General features: G+C 41.3%; 1 protein-coding gene and 2 long non-coding RNA genes across 3 annotated transcripts; 1 reads left to right on the plus strand and 2 right to left on the minus strand.

Annotated features, from left to right (window-relative positions):
* Window positions 1-364: 364 nt before the first annotated feature.
* Window positions 365-3,901, plus strand: LOC103129175 (probable endonuclease 4). Its single transcript, XM_007540157.2, has 8 exons — window positions 365-454; window positions 1,354-1,481; window positions 1,751-1,960; window positions 2,031-2,213; window positions 2,653-2,784; window positions 2,864-2,968; window positions 3,510-3,639; window positions 3,714-3,901. The coding sequence occupies exons 2-8, from the start codon at window positions 1,355-1,357 to the stop codon at window positions 3,778-3,780; spliced, it is 954 nt and encodes a 317-aa protein (XP_007540219.1). The 5' UTR covers window positions 365-454; window position 1,354; the 3' UTR covers window positions 3,781-3,901.
* Window positions 3,902-3,936: 35 nt separating this feature from the next.
* LOC107834113 (uncharacterized) lies at window positions 3,937-4,594 on the minus strand. The gene is made up of 2 exons (XR_001659895.1): window positions 4,444-4,594; window positions 3,937-4,340 (listed from the first exon to the last, which is right to left on the minus strand). It is a non-coding gene; the product is annotated as an uncharacterized LOC107834113 (long non-coding RNA).
* A 2,248-nt stretch (window positions 4,595-6,842) lies between these two features.
* On the minus strand, window positions 6,843-13,640 carry LOC103129176 (uncharacterized). Its single transcript, XR_001659899.1, has 3 exons — window positions 13,020-13,640; window positions 11,574-11,669; window positions 6,843-7,097 (listed from the first exon to the last, which is right to left on the minus strand). It is a non-coding gene; the product is annotated as an uncharacterized LOC103129176 (long non-coding RNA).
* Between the last annotated feature and the right edge of the window lie 1,178 nt (window positions 13,641-14,818).

Here is a 14,818-nt window from a genome sequence, read left to right on the forward strand (position 1 = left end):
CAAGGACTTGGACGCCTGAGCGGAGAGTCAAGTAGGTGGAAAATGATGAAAACACCAAGAAATAATACGCTACCGGTTTGCAAATAAGTACTAATGTTCCAAGTCTAAACGCTAATGTGCAGAAGAATTTAAATTTCAAAGCGCTGTGGAGTCAGTCGGTTGACGGGCGGCCATTTTGCTGCTCAGCATGTAGCGTCTCCAATGGGCAGCCCGAAGCAGCTGCGAGGAAGCGCTCTGACTGGCCGGATCCCGGCGGGAGGAATCGGTAAAACAGCCTGCTGACCTTCACGGACCTCACGCTAATTTCACGCCGCTTTGCATAGCGTCTGTACGGGACGGAAGCGGTCCAGTGTCGTTCAGAAACGGAGTGAGAAGATGGAGAGTCGGAGGGAGCCTTTTATGCCTTTTTAAGAAGCCGGCATCCGTCGGAGGACCGTATCTTTACACGGTTAAAGTGAGAAATTTTCTCGTTTTTACGGCATGTGGTTAGCCAGAAGCAGCAGCGGGGAATCTTTCTCTTTTGTTGTTTGTTTTTAACGAGATGCTGCTAATGAGTTCATTTCCTAGCTCTGGTAGCTAAATACTACGTTGGAGTTGAAAGTTACAAATATAAGAGTACTTTATTGATCCCAATGGGAAATTAAATGTCGTTCAAATTCTTTAGTCACTGTAGATATTGGCAAGAAAGATCTCCGGTAGCGGTCTGTATTACAGCGAATAAGAAGAAACCTCTGACTTAAGACGCTCTAAGATTATCTCATGAAGAGGATGGTCAGGATTATAAACAATTTTATTGATTTTATATAAAATCATTCCTTGTATGATCATCTCCAGAAATAATTCCAAAATACTTTTTTGTAAAGTCAAAATCAGTTTCTGATTTTACTTTTCTCGGAATTCTGACTTTAATCCCAGAATTAAAAATTTAATCCAAGAATTTTACCCTTTTTTTGTCAGAATTCTGATTTAATCTCAGAATTAATTCTTTTTTCCACAAAATGATGTTATCCCTCTAATTAAAGTCAAAGGATTTACTTTTTTGTCTCACCTGGAACGTTGGCTGGAGATGGGCACCAGCAGCCCCCCGACCTCGCTAGGGATAAGGGTGAACAGAAAATGGATGGATGGATTTACTTTGTTGCTCATAATTATACATTTAATACCAGAAATCCAACATTTTCTTTTTTTAAATCAGAATTTCAACTTTTCTCTCATATTTATAAAATTAAATTCAGATCTCTTTTTTTCACTGGCCCTAATATTCTTCGGTACATCTCAGGTCATTTGGGCCTGAACTAAAATCACAAAAGCAGATCTCTGGCTGTGATTGAAGTGGTAACTTTTCCTTGACAGGATGGCAGCAGCGAGGAAAAGGAAAAGTGAAGCTTTGGGAGATGAAACCGAGGATGAGGAGCGAGGAGACAGGCGAAGGAGGATCAGGATAAACAACAAACACATCGGCGCTCATGTTGGTATTCAAGGTAAACTTCACTTCCTCCAGCAGAGAAATGAGTTCAGTCCAGTTTTAGGTCAACAGCAGCAGAACGATTAACTGCTGGCAGCAGCATCTCATCCGATGGTTTTTCCTGACAGAAAACAGAAAGTTAACAGTTTAAATAACAGCAAATTGTGCAAATGGGAGAGTAGTAGGAGAAGAAAGTGAGGAAAAGTGGCCAGTTTGTCCACCAGCAGCCCTGTAGCAGCACGACTGCAGAGATGAGTCAGGACATCCACTGGTGCGTCTCTGCAGGAGGGATCTGGAAGGCGGTGGAGTCCAGCGCGGCGCTCGGCGCCGGCGCCTTTGCTCTGTTTCTGGGCTCTCAGCGCTCGTGGAAGAGGCCGGCGCTGGACCCGGCCGCTGCGGATCGGTTCCAGGAGAAATGCTCTGAACTCGGCTTCGACCCGGCTCACATCCTGCCTCACGGCTCCTACCTGATGAACTGCGGATCGCCCAGAGACGGTTTGTCCTTCCGCGTGCCGGTCGCCTTGGGTCGGCCGGACCTCTGAGTTTGCGCTCCGCTCCGCTGCAGACGTGTCTGAGAAGAGCCGCGCCCTGCTGGTGGACGAGCTGAGCCGCTGCAGCCGCCTCGGCCTCCGCCTCTACAACTTCCACCCCGGATCCTCGCTGGGCGCCATCAGCACCCAGCAGTGCCTGGACAAGATCGCCGCAGCCATCAACCACGCTCACCAGCAGACTCCTGCTGTGGTCACAGGTACGGAGCAACAACAAGCACAAAAACATCCAGCCATGGTCAGAGCTGGTTCTGCTGCAACGATCAACACTAAAACTAACCAGGTGTTTATGTCTAGTTTATGATATAAATATATTAGTTTTGTCTTCAAATAAGACAAAACTAACTTACTAGTAACTTTTCAGCAAGATGCAGGATCTTATTTTACGTCAGTAAATCCTTAATATGATGAATAAGTTCTAGTTCCACTGGCAGATTATTTAATTTAAATGTAAATATTTTTCTCATGTTATGAGTGAAATAATCTGCAAGTGGAACCAGAACTTTTTCATCAGTATTAAGGATTTACTGACTTAAATAAGCTCCAGAAAAGTTACTAGTAAGTTGGTTTTGTCTTATTTGAAGTGCACGAATATATTTATATTATAAACTAGACATAAATAGTTTCTTTGTGGCTCAGTGCTGGAGAACATGAGCGGTCAGGGCAGCACAGTGGGGGGTCGGTTCTGTGAGCTGCGGTGGATCATCAAGCGGGTCCGGGACCGGAGCAGAGTGGGGGTGTGTCTGGACACCTGCCACGCCTTCGCTGCAGGTGACACTCCGCCGCTTCCCGTCGCACCAGAGCCACCAGCTCAGAACGTTTCAGATCGTTTTCCGTTTCTTCTGGGAAGGTCACGACCTGGCAGCAGACGGCGGCGTGGCGGCCATGTTGGATCAGTTTGATCAGGAAGTGGGGCTTCGCTACCTGAGAGCGGTTCACCTGAACGACTCCAAAGGTGCAGCTGGAAAAACCTGAGATCCACGTTTCCAACGTTTCTGCAGGATCACAACAATTTAACTTAGTTTAATTCAGTTTGTTTCGATTAGTTTTTACAGTGTTTGCTAGTTGTTATTAATTAAATATTGTTTAGTTTTCATTAGTTATAACGGTAGTTTTAGTTTTTTCATACGCTGATTAATTTTTAGGTGCAGAATTAAAAGAAATGAAGGCAAAGTGATTCTGTCTGCATCGGTCAGGATGAAGACTTGGCAGAAGATGCATTTCTAACAAATCTGATCTTTTCCCCAAACTTTTGCAGTGTTGCATAAAGGAATGCTGCGTGCCGTAAACTGCTTCTGTGGGGAAAAATATAAATTTCACATCAATTCAAAAGGCTGATGAATCGATTCATAAACATGAAAACAAAGGATATCTTAACTAAAACTTCAGTTTTAGTGCGATTTAGTTCCAGTTGCTTAAAGTTTTTCCATTAATTACCGTTTTCTAACCCAAATGTTTGTTGGTTTTATTCAACCTCGGTCTGCTGCTCTCTGCAGGGAAACTCGGCTGCAACCTGGACCGGCATGAAGACATCGGGAAAGGAAACATCGGGCTCTCGGCGTTCCGGGACGTCGTCAACGAGCCGAGGCTGGACGGCGTCCCGCTCATCCTGGAGACGCCCGGACGGTGAGAGTCGAGCCGGAAAACCGTCCGACGACGGTTCAGCTGCAGGTTCTACCGCCATCTTTGTTTCCCTGCAGGCCGGGATTCCAAGACGCCGAGCAAATCGAGCTTCTCTACTCGCTGTGTGAGAAAAATAAAGAATGAGAGAAACAACCGAGGGCCACGCTGAGAACATCACACAAGAAAACTAAAGGATAAAGTCACAACATTATGAAAATAAAGTTAAAAAAATGAAGAGAATGAAGTCAAAAATTAAGAACATTTTAAAAAATGACAAGCTTAAAGTAATACAATTAATAAATTCATATTATTTCCTTTATTTATGAGACTAAACAAGAATGAAATCATATTAGGCGAATAAATTCAACATCAAACTAAAGTCACTATTATGAACAGTTAATGAGACTAAAGTCATAAAGAGAATAGTCAAAATGTTACGAGCATAAAGTGGCAGTATTGTAATAATACTTTATTCTGAAAATATAATTATTGAAATATAACTTTATTCTTCTTCTCTTATTATGACTTTGTCCTCCTAGTTTTATTTGTGTGGCCGTAGCGCTCCATCACCATCCAACCGGTTTTAAAGAAATGTTTCCATTTTTCATCCTTAAATAAACAATTTAAATAAATCTGGTCCTGCGGGGATTTGCTTGGCCACAAGGGGGCAGCAGACTCTCAGAAATACTCCACAAACTTTATTCCTACGAGAAAGAAAAGCAGCAAATAGACAAAAACTTTCATATAATCCTTCAGAAAGAGCCATTTGTGGAGGTAAAATCCATATTTTTATTCATATTTTCCAACCTGTATGGTTTCATCTACTGAGCAGGTCCGGCTGCTGGGACTGGACCGGTTGGTTCTGGTTCCATCCATCTTCTTTTTATGTTACTTTGAAGATTGGATACAGTTGGTCCTGTCACAATAAACAACAAATCAATTAATCACATGATTAAAAAAAAAACTCTATTTCCATTTTTATGATTTATCATTTTTCTCTTCCTACCAAAAACTGGATGATAAAAGTTTCAGTTTGGTGTTTTGGTCTTTTTTTAAGGTCATTTTGTTCACAGTAAATTTATAATTGATTTTATTTTGTTTATTTAAAATGTCCTTCTGTTCCCGTGTTAAATGTTCATCAGCAGGTGAAGGTTGAGATTCTGGCATCATGTTACTGGAAAATGATCTCAAAACATCAAAATTATCGTTTATCACAATAACTTCTGGGACGATTTATCGCCCAGAAACATTAATGACAGGCCAGGATTTGTTTCAAATCGGCGTTTTGGGATGTTTTTATTATTCCTGGGTTGTAAAAACTCTCTGGCCCAGACTTCTTGTTGGCTGCTGCAGCGTTCGGTCAGAAACACGTCAACCTCACAGGGAGCCGATTCTCCTGGTGAAACGGTCGGTTAATAACCGAAGCTCCCAACATTTACTGGCATTTTCTGACACCAAACATCAGATTCAGCAGCTTGATTGGAATTTATATGATAAACACAAAACTGCATAAATTATAATTATGATATCGAGATAAGCAATAAAACTGTTCTGAGATAATTTTCTGTTTATATAATAATAGAAGAACAAACTTTAAATTCTTAACATTTAACACAGGAAGTGAAAAACATTTTAAATAAAATAAATAAAAAACAAATAAAATGAATTATGAACTTTTTAAACAAAAGTTAATTGCTCTTTAATGCATCAATATGGAACCTTATATCTGTCTAAACTAAATCCCTCAGCATGCTGCTGCCACCACCGTGGGGTTCATTCAGGTCAGATGTTTTCACGTCGCTCCACCAGGAGGAAGTTTGGTTCGACGTGAACGAGCCGCCCCAGACGCGGCGCCGCTCAGACAGGAAGTGGGGTTCCTGGCTGGAAGATTGGCCCCGCCCACAGGAAATGCCTGTCCAGCGAGTCTTCAGCCCGCGAGGAGCCGTGCGCTTCAGTCCGGCCCGACGGAGAGCAAACCATCGTAAAACCAGAATGAATCGGGTTCAGGACGAACAGAAGAACCAAATGGGGCCAGAAAACATCTTGATGTTTCAGCGACGCGGTTCTGGTTGTTTGCTCTGGTGGATGAGTCACTGCTTTGTGCTCCTAATATTTTCCATTTGCAGCCGTTATGAACCTTTAGAGCCCGGCGGAGAGAGGATCCGTCTCTGAAGGATCAACTGGAGCTTTTCCTTTCTGTTCCTGCTGTTTCTGCCCACCGGTTGCCATGGTAACGGTGGAAAAAAGGTTTCAGACGTGTGAATGTGAAGAGTTTACATCCTGACCATAAAAAAGAAAACTGCAGCAGAGGGTGTTCAAAGTGCGGTGCAGGGGCCATATGTGGCCCACAGGCTGCAGCTAATTAATGCTAAATGATTATAAAACCTTCTGATAATGGAAAATGTTTGATGCGATAGAAAGTCTCCATGTTTTAATTACAGTTCCAGTAAATGGAAACTCATCAGTTTAGTGACTTTTAATCAGAACCACAAGTCTCCTAAATACAAAGGGTCCAAGAGAGACTAATTACCTTTATATCGTTATTCATACATTCGTAAATATTTCTTTCAAACTAAATACTTACATTAGAGCTAAATACTCAACATACAAATTCACTTCTACACTAATCTGCACATCCTTTTCCAAGTGACAAAAGTAGTGCTGCTCTCACTTGAGTTTAATTTTAGCCTGCTCTGCCCAGCTGACAAGATCTGCTGTACCGCCTGTAAACTCAACACAAACACACACACACACACACACACACACATTCAGAAGAAATTAGAGCTTCAGGGCAGAGTGAGCCTCGTTCTGCTTTGTCAGCCAGTCCTTTATTTTTGCAGCAGCCATCATGAGTCGGCCGGTCGGCCTGCAGCTCTGACTGAAACGTCTGGGTTTCTCCCTGAGGACAGAGTGTAGCGAGAGGCCGGCCGTCTGAGTGGACGCGGCTATAAACGGCTGAAACTGGAAGATTTACGGCCGAGATGGCGCTCCAGAAATCAACCTCAGAAAGGTCGCAGGCCTGGCTTCCTGCTGGCTCAGGAGGAGGAATGCTACCGAGGCCGTTTAAAAACGAACCAGAACCTTAAAGACGGAAACAGGAAGCGTCTTCGTAAAACTCCAGCAGCTCAGACATTTGGTTCAACGCACCGACTGCAGTTTTCAGGCCGATCGCCGATCTTTAACGCTGCAGGACGCAACTTTTCTAACAATATTTGGTAACTTTATTTGAAGGGTTAACATGAGACTCACATGAGCATGAAAGATTCTTCATGAATGATTATGACTGCTGCCATTAAATAATGACGCTATTAATGCAAAGCTGCAGTAAAAATATGCAGCTGTGTGTGTGTGTGTGTGTGTGTGTGTGTGTGAGGGAAGCCAGTACATGCAGGGTCGGCCTTCCAGGGTTCAGGCAGACATTCCTCACCACGCCAACGCTCCTCGCTCTAGAGGTCACCGCTCTGTGGAAAGGTCAACCAAACACAACGGTTCATACAGTTTACACCACGGCGGCTCTGTGACTCGTCGCAATCAGCAGCTCTTTCCGCCTGATCTTTTCTTCCTTCTTTTCTTCCTTTTAATGGCTCAAAGTTTTTACCTGAATGCAGAAACCTGAGCAGAGCTTCAGAACAAACACCTGAGAATTTACTGCAGTTCACTTAATGCTGTTTGATAAACACTTTAATCACCATGGCAACCATTCAGCTGCTAAACGCCTGAGTGAACCTCGCCCCGCCTCCGAGGCGCAGCTCCTCCCCCTCTCAGCTCCTTCAGACTAGCCAGCAGCAATTAGCAATCAGCTGCTGAGCTCGTTATAGGAGCTGCTGCTCAGAGCGACACTGGTAGAAACATTAAAGAGTTAATGGAGGAGCCATGTTGGGACGACTTCCTGGAGGCGGAGCTTCAGGAAGAGCAGGAGCTTCTTAAAGAGACAGAGGCCCAATTTCAAGACATTAAATCAGAAAGTTAGATTAATTTACATGTATCATATTTTGTAAATAGAGCATTTAAATAACAATTAAAGGTAATCTTGCTAACATCCCTGAACAGATGGACACATGAATGGACGGACACATGAAAGGATGGATGAACAGTGCCATAAAATGGCTCCTTGTGCCTGGAAAACACATTATACTGCCCAGTCTAAGGTAAACCTGGAGGGGTCAAGGGTCAAAGGTGACAAAGTTTCTCCGTCTTCTGCCTGTCCCCCTGTCTGTCCTCCGTTTGTCCCACTCCTCTTCTTGTCCCTCTCTCTCCGTCTTTCTGTCCTTTCCTGTCAGGTTTGCAGCAGCAGAAAGTATTTTCCTACAATGGTCCATTGTCCCGCTTCCTGCCGGGTCAGAATTCACGGAAACGCCGCAGAGCAAACAAACAGCAGCGGCTCTCCAGGCTCAGGAGGAACCCGGCCCCTGCTCCGGGGCGGGGGGCGTTCCTGTCAGGAAGCTAATGGGCGTCGCGACCCCACGACCCCGCGGCTCGCTGTGTGAAAGCGGCGCGGCGATGGAGGCTGGAGGAGGGCGGAGTCAGTAAAATAAAACCGGCGGCGGGGATTTCCAGCTGAGGTTTATGGCCGGTCGTTTGTGACATCACAGCCTGGAAACGCTGCAACATCGTCTGGTTTTCACATTTAGGATTAAAATGTTTAAACTCCAAGTTCAGAAGATGAAACAACTGAGATATTTAAAGCAAAATGAGCTTAAAAAATATGTCATCTTCCCAAAAATAAAATAATTGGATAATAATTCAGATTACCAGTAATTATGGATATTAATCATGTTTTGGATGGATGGATGGATGGATGGATGTGAGTCGCTGTCTCTTTAAATCAGGTCAAAGTTCAGCAGGCAGTTGCCGTTTCTGCTCTTCGTTTTGTTTCTGTTTGTTTCTCTGCAGATGAAAAATGGTTTCTGGAAATGTTTCGCCTCTCGTGTTTATTCAGATCTAAACGGAGCAGAAAGAACGACCAGCAGGAATAAACATCGTCATTTCGGCCTGAACGTCAACAAAACTCACATCAACAGACGTCAGACAGAGCAGCAGGAAAACACCTGAGCAGGTAAACACTGTTTAGATTAACTTAGACGTTTCTGAGATTCAAAAGGAATAAAATACATTTTTAAAAATCTAGAAAAAACTTGAACATTTCTGAGATTAATCTAAAAATTTTCTATTTTTTTAGCCAATGTTTGACTTTTTAAAATCAGAACTTTTTCTCTTTTTTTCTAGAAAATTTCTGAGTTTTTTCTGGTAAACCTACCTCCATTTTTTTTTTTTTTGTATAAAAATGGAGGGGTAATTTAATTCCTTGAAATTGGACCTCTGTCTCTTTAAGAAGCTCCTGCTCTTTCTGAAGCTCTGCCTTCAGGAAGTCATCCCATCATGGCTCCTCCATTAACCCTTTAATGTTTTTTACCAGCGCTGCTCTGAGCAGCAGCTCCTATAATAAGCTCAGCAGATGTTTGCTAATTGCTGCTGGCTAGTCTGAAGGAGCTGAGTGGGGGAGGAGCTGCGCCTTGGAGGCGGGGCTAGGTCCACTCAGGATTTTTGAACAGCTGAATGGTTGCCATGGTGATCAAAGGATTTGAAAGAATCAAGGCAACGCTCCAGGTTTGTTTTTGATGAGGGAAAACATGAAAACATGGTGGACAGATAAAAAAGTGGATTTTAAGCGACACCGGCCCTTTAAAACTACGTATTCGCAGTTAAGCACCTTTGAGGTTCATTGTTGCAACGTAACAAAACGTGTAAAAGTTCAGTGGTTGAACGCTGAAGGTTTTCAGTGTTTTACCAGCATTTCACCTCTTTATATTTAACTCTCCTGTCTTTGTGAATCAAACCAGAAACATTCTGAACTTTAGCCAAAACAAACCAAACTTGTTCACAGAACGTGAGAAACGGCTGGCATCGTTTCACAGCGGACCTTTTACAAACTGTTATGTATAATTTAAGTCATTTCTGTTATTTCATTACCTGAAATCTTCAGTTCAAATCTTCTGTAAACACGTCCATTAGCAGACTGACTCGCATATAAAACGTTGGGTGCAGAAGGAGGAGGGCGCCAGAGGCTGAGTAAATATCCCGTTTGTGCCTCATAAAGAACTATTTTAGGATATTTCTCTGGCATGAAGTTACATTTTCTCTCGTTCTCTAACACCTTCTCTCCTCACACACCTACTGATGACAGGAAGCAGGTTTAGATGTTAGTGATTGTTAAACATGAAGCTTTTTAGTCAGATTAAATTATTTTAATAAGATATTTTTATCAGAATTTCTCCAGGGGAAAATATGTGGATTCAGAAAACGATGGGCGGCTCCAGGAAGGAAAATCTGCCGTTCCTCTTCCCGTCTTGACCCCGCCTGACCCCTGCTCTCCTTTGTTCCCCTGTTAGGCCGATAAAATTAGTCTTTGACTGTGAGCAGAACAACACAACAGCGAAACGCGTCTGCAGAGGAACCTGCAGCTGAAACACAAGGAGAGGATCTACTGACGTGTTTTTAAAGACCAACGTGGAGCTTCAGTGTTTGGCTTCAGGTCGGGTTTCCATGAGGAGCCACTTGTGAAGCTACAGTAAAAATTAATCATTTATTTTATTTAACCTGATGGAGACAAAATGAGTTTAATGTTTCAAAGTCATATTTTCACCATGTTATTTATTAATCTATAGATGTCACAGTTTCATGCTAAATATTTAGCTCCTAGCTAAATATTATTTAGCTAGGAGCTAATAATAATATTATTATTATTATTATTATTCTTTTAGCTAGAATAATTTTTCTAGCTAAATATTATTTAGCTAGAAAACTAAAAATTTAGCTAAAACTAAATATTTATAGTTAACAAGCTAAATATTATTTAACTTAAAACTAAATATTTAGTTCGTTCAGCAAGTTAAATAATATTTGGCTAGTAAGCTAAATATTGAACTCAGATTAAATATGCAGTTACAAAGTTAAATATTAAAATTCAAACTCGTTAACCAACTAAATAATTAGCTTCTAACTAAACATTTAGTTAAAAGAAACTAAATATTTCATCTGAAAAATAAAAATTAGCCCCCTGCCGGTCCTGGCCAGGCTACTTTATAACAACAGTGTCGTCAGCATATAAACGTATTTTAGCTACATTTAGTCCATTTATTTGCTATTTCTCCTAAAAACTACCTGGTCCTTTAACTTGATTAACTGATTTTTGCACAGCTGTCCAAGTCAACATCACACCTGTAGTTTACCTGAGTGTAAAATCTGAAAAACATTCGTTATTCACCTGGTTGTGCTTATGGTAGCTAGCTCTTTTCTACAAGTACGAACATTTAGTTCTTCTGTTCTCTGCTCATTTCATGCATCTGTTTTCAAGAAACAAGCCGTTTAATTGCAGCGTTCTGCATCCCAACCCTGATCGCTCACATAAAGATCTTATTTCATGCGTTCTTGCTGTCAAGAAAACAAACACTCTGGGTCATTACTCTAAGAAAAGCTTTCCCAAACAGGCTGTGATAAGCAAACGCCAAACTGGATTGTTTGGAAGTCTGTGTGAATCAGAGACTTTATCAGAGCAAAGTGATGATGGTTTCTGACAAATCTGCAAACAAGAATCCAGAGGCTCCATTTGGTCAAACTGACCAGAGCAGCAGGGACAAAAGGTCAGATCCAAAGGTGACAAAACTCAAATCAGTGAGAAACGATGGAGTCGTGAGAGAGTTTAGAGAAGAAACACAAACTTAGACCAAGAAAAATGGAAAACAGAGGGAGGGAGATTGTGAAAAGCACTAAATTTGTAATCTTGCCTCCCTTCGGAGACTCTGAACGGCGTCCAAAAGCTTTTCTGAGCAAATAGCTGACATGCTTCAGGACAGAAGTTGTTTATGTTGGGTTGCAGCACAGGAGAGAGAGGAGAGGATGCAGAAACAGGAGGGGGAGGGGAACACAGAGCCGCTAACCTCAGAGAAAACAGAGGATGTGCTGCTTTTCCTACTTCATGTCGTCAGACAGGTTCTGCTCCGGTCTTCATTCTGCAGGCCCGCCAGTGATCACATCTGAGGGAAATTTAAAAAACTTCAAATCTTTATTTCATAGAAACACAATCACAATGACGATATGGGCGTCTTTACTGCAATCACCTCAACTTACAGAAAAATAAGGTCATGGATTTATTTTACACAAAAATCCGGAGTCCAACTTTAAAATGTACAGAAAAGGATCAAGGCCAAAACAAAATTAATTCTGATTCTTCCTCAGAATTCTGACTTTAATATTCTGATTCAGAAAAAAAGTAAAAATCCTGAAGAAAAATGATCAGAATTCTGGTATGAAAATCAAAAGTTTGAGATTAAAATCTGAATTTTTGGGGAAACAAAAATAAAAAATTCAGAGGAAAAAATAATTCTGAGATTTAAGTCAGATGGTTTTGATCCTTTCCCATAAACATGACACCAAGAGTTCCTGATTTCATTTATTCTTTTTTGAATTATTTTATATAGATACATTAAAAAAATAAAGACTTAAAGTAGGCGTTGCTGATGAACTGGTTTCTGTGAGCAGATCAACAGTTCTTCGGTTCTTCGGTCGGCCCGTTTCCTTGGCATCACCTGAGCCAAAGGTTTGGGAACCATCAGCAAGGATTCAGAGTCACATGGTGGGTCTGCTGAAGGCGCCGTGAGCCTGAGCCGAACCCGGAGCGAAAACTCCCAACACGTCCTGCATGCGGGGCGGTGGGGTCAGGGGTCAAAGGTGGCAAGACACTCAGCCAGCTGGTTTGGCTCAGATTCATGCCAGCGATAAATCCTCCTCCAGAGCTTAGAACCATTTTAAAGTTCGGATCCCAGTTCTGATACCTGAATCTAACTGGACCCACAGAACGGAACCAAACCGGGTCACTTCAGGATGAATGATTCACATTTTGTTCAATTAGCACCGCTAGCTGTATTGTACACTTGCCACTTACTCAATAAAGTTTTCCTAAAACAAGAACAAGCAGAAAGGAAACGGAACTGCTGCATAAACAACTTCAAAATAAAAGCATGAATATAAATCTCAAACTACTTGAACTTTTAACAGTCAATGACCAAAATTTCAACACAAATGTTGAATTATTCAACATACAGTTTATGAAACAGCCAAAAATAAATTAAGGCCTCAGAAGCTAAATGCACTAAATGTTTTCAGGTTAGCAAAACGCTAAAGCACTAAACAAAAAACTAGCTCTAATTAGCGTCTTCCAATTTACTAGTAGAAATTAAATTAGGGTAGATATTAGCTTTAGACTATAACTTAGGTTAAGCTTTTAAAATATCTGCATGTCTAAAAATGTGATTTTTATTAAAAAGCAGGAAAAGCAGATAAAATGTCAGCGGAGAGCAGACAGGAAGCAGGTCAGTGCTGCTGACCTCAGAGCTCAGGATGGGATCCTCTTCCTGTTCATAACGAGTTCTTCCTGCTGCAGCTTGAAAACGTTTCCATCCTTTCAAGAAGCAACACGGCGACAGAGACGATATATTGATGTAAAGTTTAACGGCAGCAGCTGCAATAAATCAAAATCCTTGTCAGATTCGTCCAGTCCTGGTTGGACTAAACGTGACGTTGTGGAGCGTTTCTCAGCTGCAGGCTGGGAAATCCGAGGGATTCGCTAATTGTTGTGTTGCTAGGAAGCAGCAGCAACACAAACAGATTACAGGCGTGACTCATGATCTGCAGCCTGAAGGGACGCGATCACCGGCATCAAAACCGTCTGAAGTGCTAATAAATACGGTTTACCTCAGATTTTTACTACATTTGAATTGAGTGGTTTTCTTCAGTAAACAGGATAGTTTCGTTTCTGCAGAAGCCCAAAGCCAAACTGGACCCTCCTGACCACAACGACAGGTTTATGAAAAAAATCTGTTTCTATTTAAATCAGAGCAAAAACAAATAGATTAACTAAAGCTATAAAGAATTTCAGCTTCAATTCAGACCAACAATAAAACTAAAAGTTTAAAAGTTAACAGTTCCTACTGACTCAAAAGATTCAAAATGATAACATCTACCTGCTTTTTGAATAAATTGTGTCAAATTTTTATTTTTTCCTGTTTTTACTTTTTATTGTCTGTTCAAAATAAATAATTGTAATAAAAATGGAGATTTCATAGGAATATTAAATCATTCAAAAAATAAAATCTGACCAATAAAGAGGTGGAAAAAAAAGGTTAAACAAAACCCCAAATTTAACCAAAACAGATGTTTGGTTTAGCTTTAGCTTCAATATTGTTTTCAAAAGATAATTAATACAAAGCACATAAAATCATTAAACTATAAAAGCCTTGATTTCCGGATCTTGTTCTGGTGCAGCTGGTAGCGCTGAGCTAACAGGGTTAGCTTTAGCAAAATGAAAGGTTTGGAAACTGAATTTGTAAAATCGGTTAAAATAGTTAAAACAATGAGAGGCTTTACTAATAATACTGAACAAAATTAACTCACCGCTTATTGTGCGTCCAAAAGCAACTTCTTCTTTTTTTCTCCTTCTTTTTCTGGATTTTTACTGTTGGTTAACAAACCAACTTACCGCCACCTACTGGACTGGAGTGTGAATGGCAATCAGAGAGATTCCTTTTATAAAAGCTTCTTAAACAGATCTGAGTCTCATAGAGGAAGCTAGAAAACAGGAAGTGACATCATGGCTCTTACAGGAGTGAAATAACAATGCAGTTTGGTAACCAGGTGCAGCTGATGACACATGTCAGCCATTTTGGATTTTTAGAATGGATTGTTATATTTGGTAAAGCATTTATTTGTGTAACTTTTTATACACGCTGCAGCCATTTTGGATTTGTGGTTGTCTGAGGTTTAAACAGGACAAACCTCCTAAATGCTGAGTCATGATGTTCTGTCATTGATACCCAGGATTTGCTTTTATTTCTCACTAGAAAAGAATCGCCGAGCTAGAATCAACCAATGAGAGTCAGGAGGCGGGTCTTAGCGCTGTCAGTTGCAATCTAATATGTTGCAGCTAGCATGTGAACGCTCAAACTAGTTGGTGACTGATGATGGTGGATAAATGGTTTTCCTGTAACAGGTGTTTATCTGCCATTATCACATTTGGCAGCAAGTACATGAGATTGATTGGCAGCGTTAAGCCCCTCCTCCTGGCTCTGATTGGCTGTTTTTGACGGGAGGACTTATTAATAAGTCAGGAGGAGATTTTTTCACAGAT

The sequence above is a fragment of the Poecilia formosa genome, unplaced genomic scaffold (assembly GCF_000485575.1).
Source record: "Poecilia formosa unplaced genomic scaffold, Poecilia_formosa-5.1.2 Scaffold521, whole genome shotgun sequence".
Lineage (NCBI taxonomy): Eukaryota > Metazoa > Chordata > Actinopteri > Cyprinodontiformes > Poeciliidae > Poecilia > Poecilia formosa.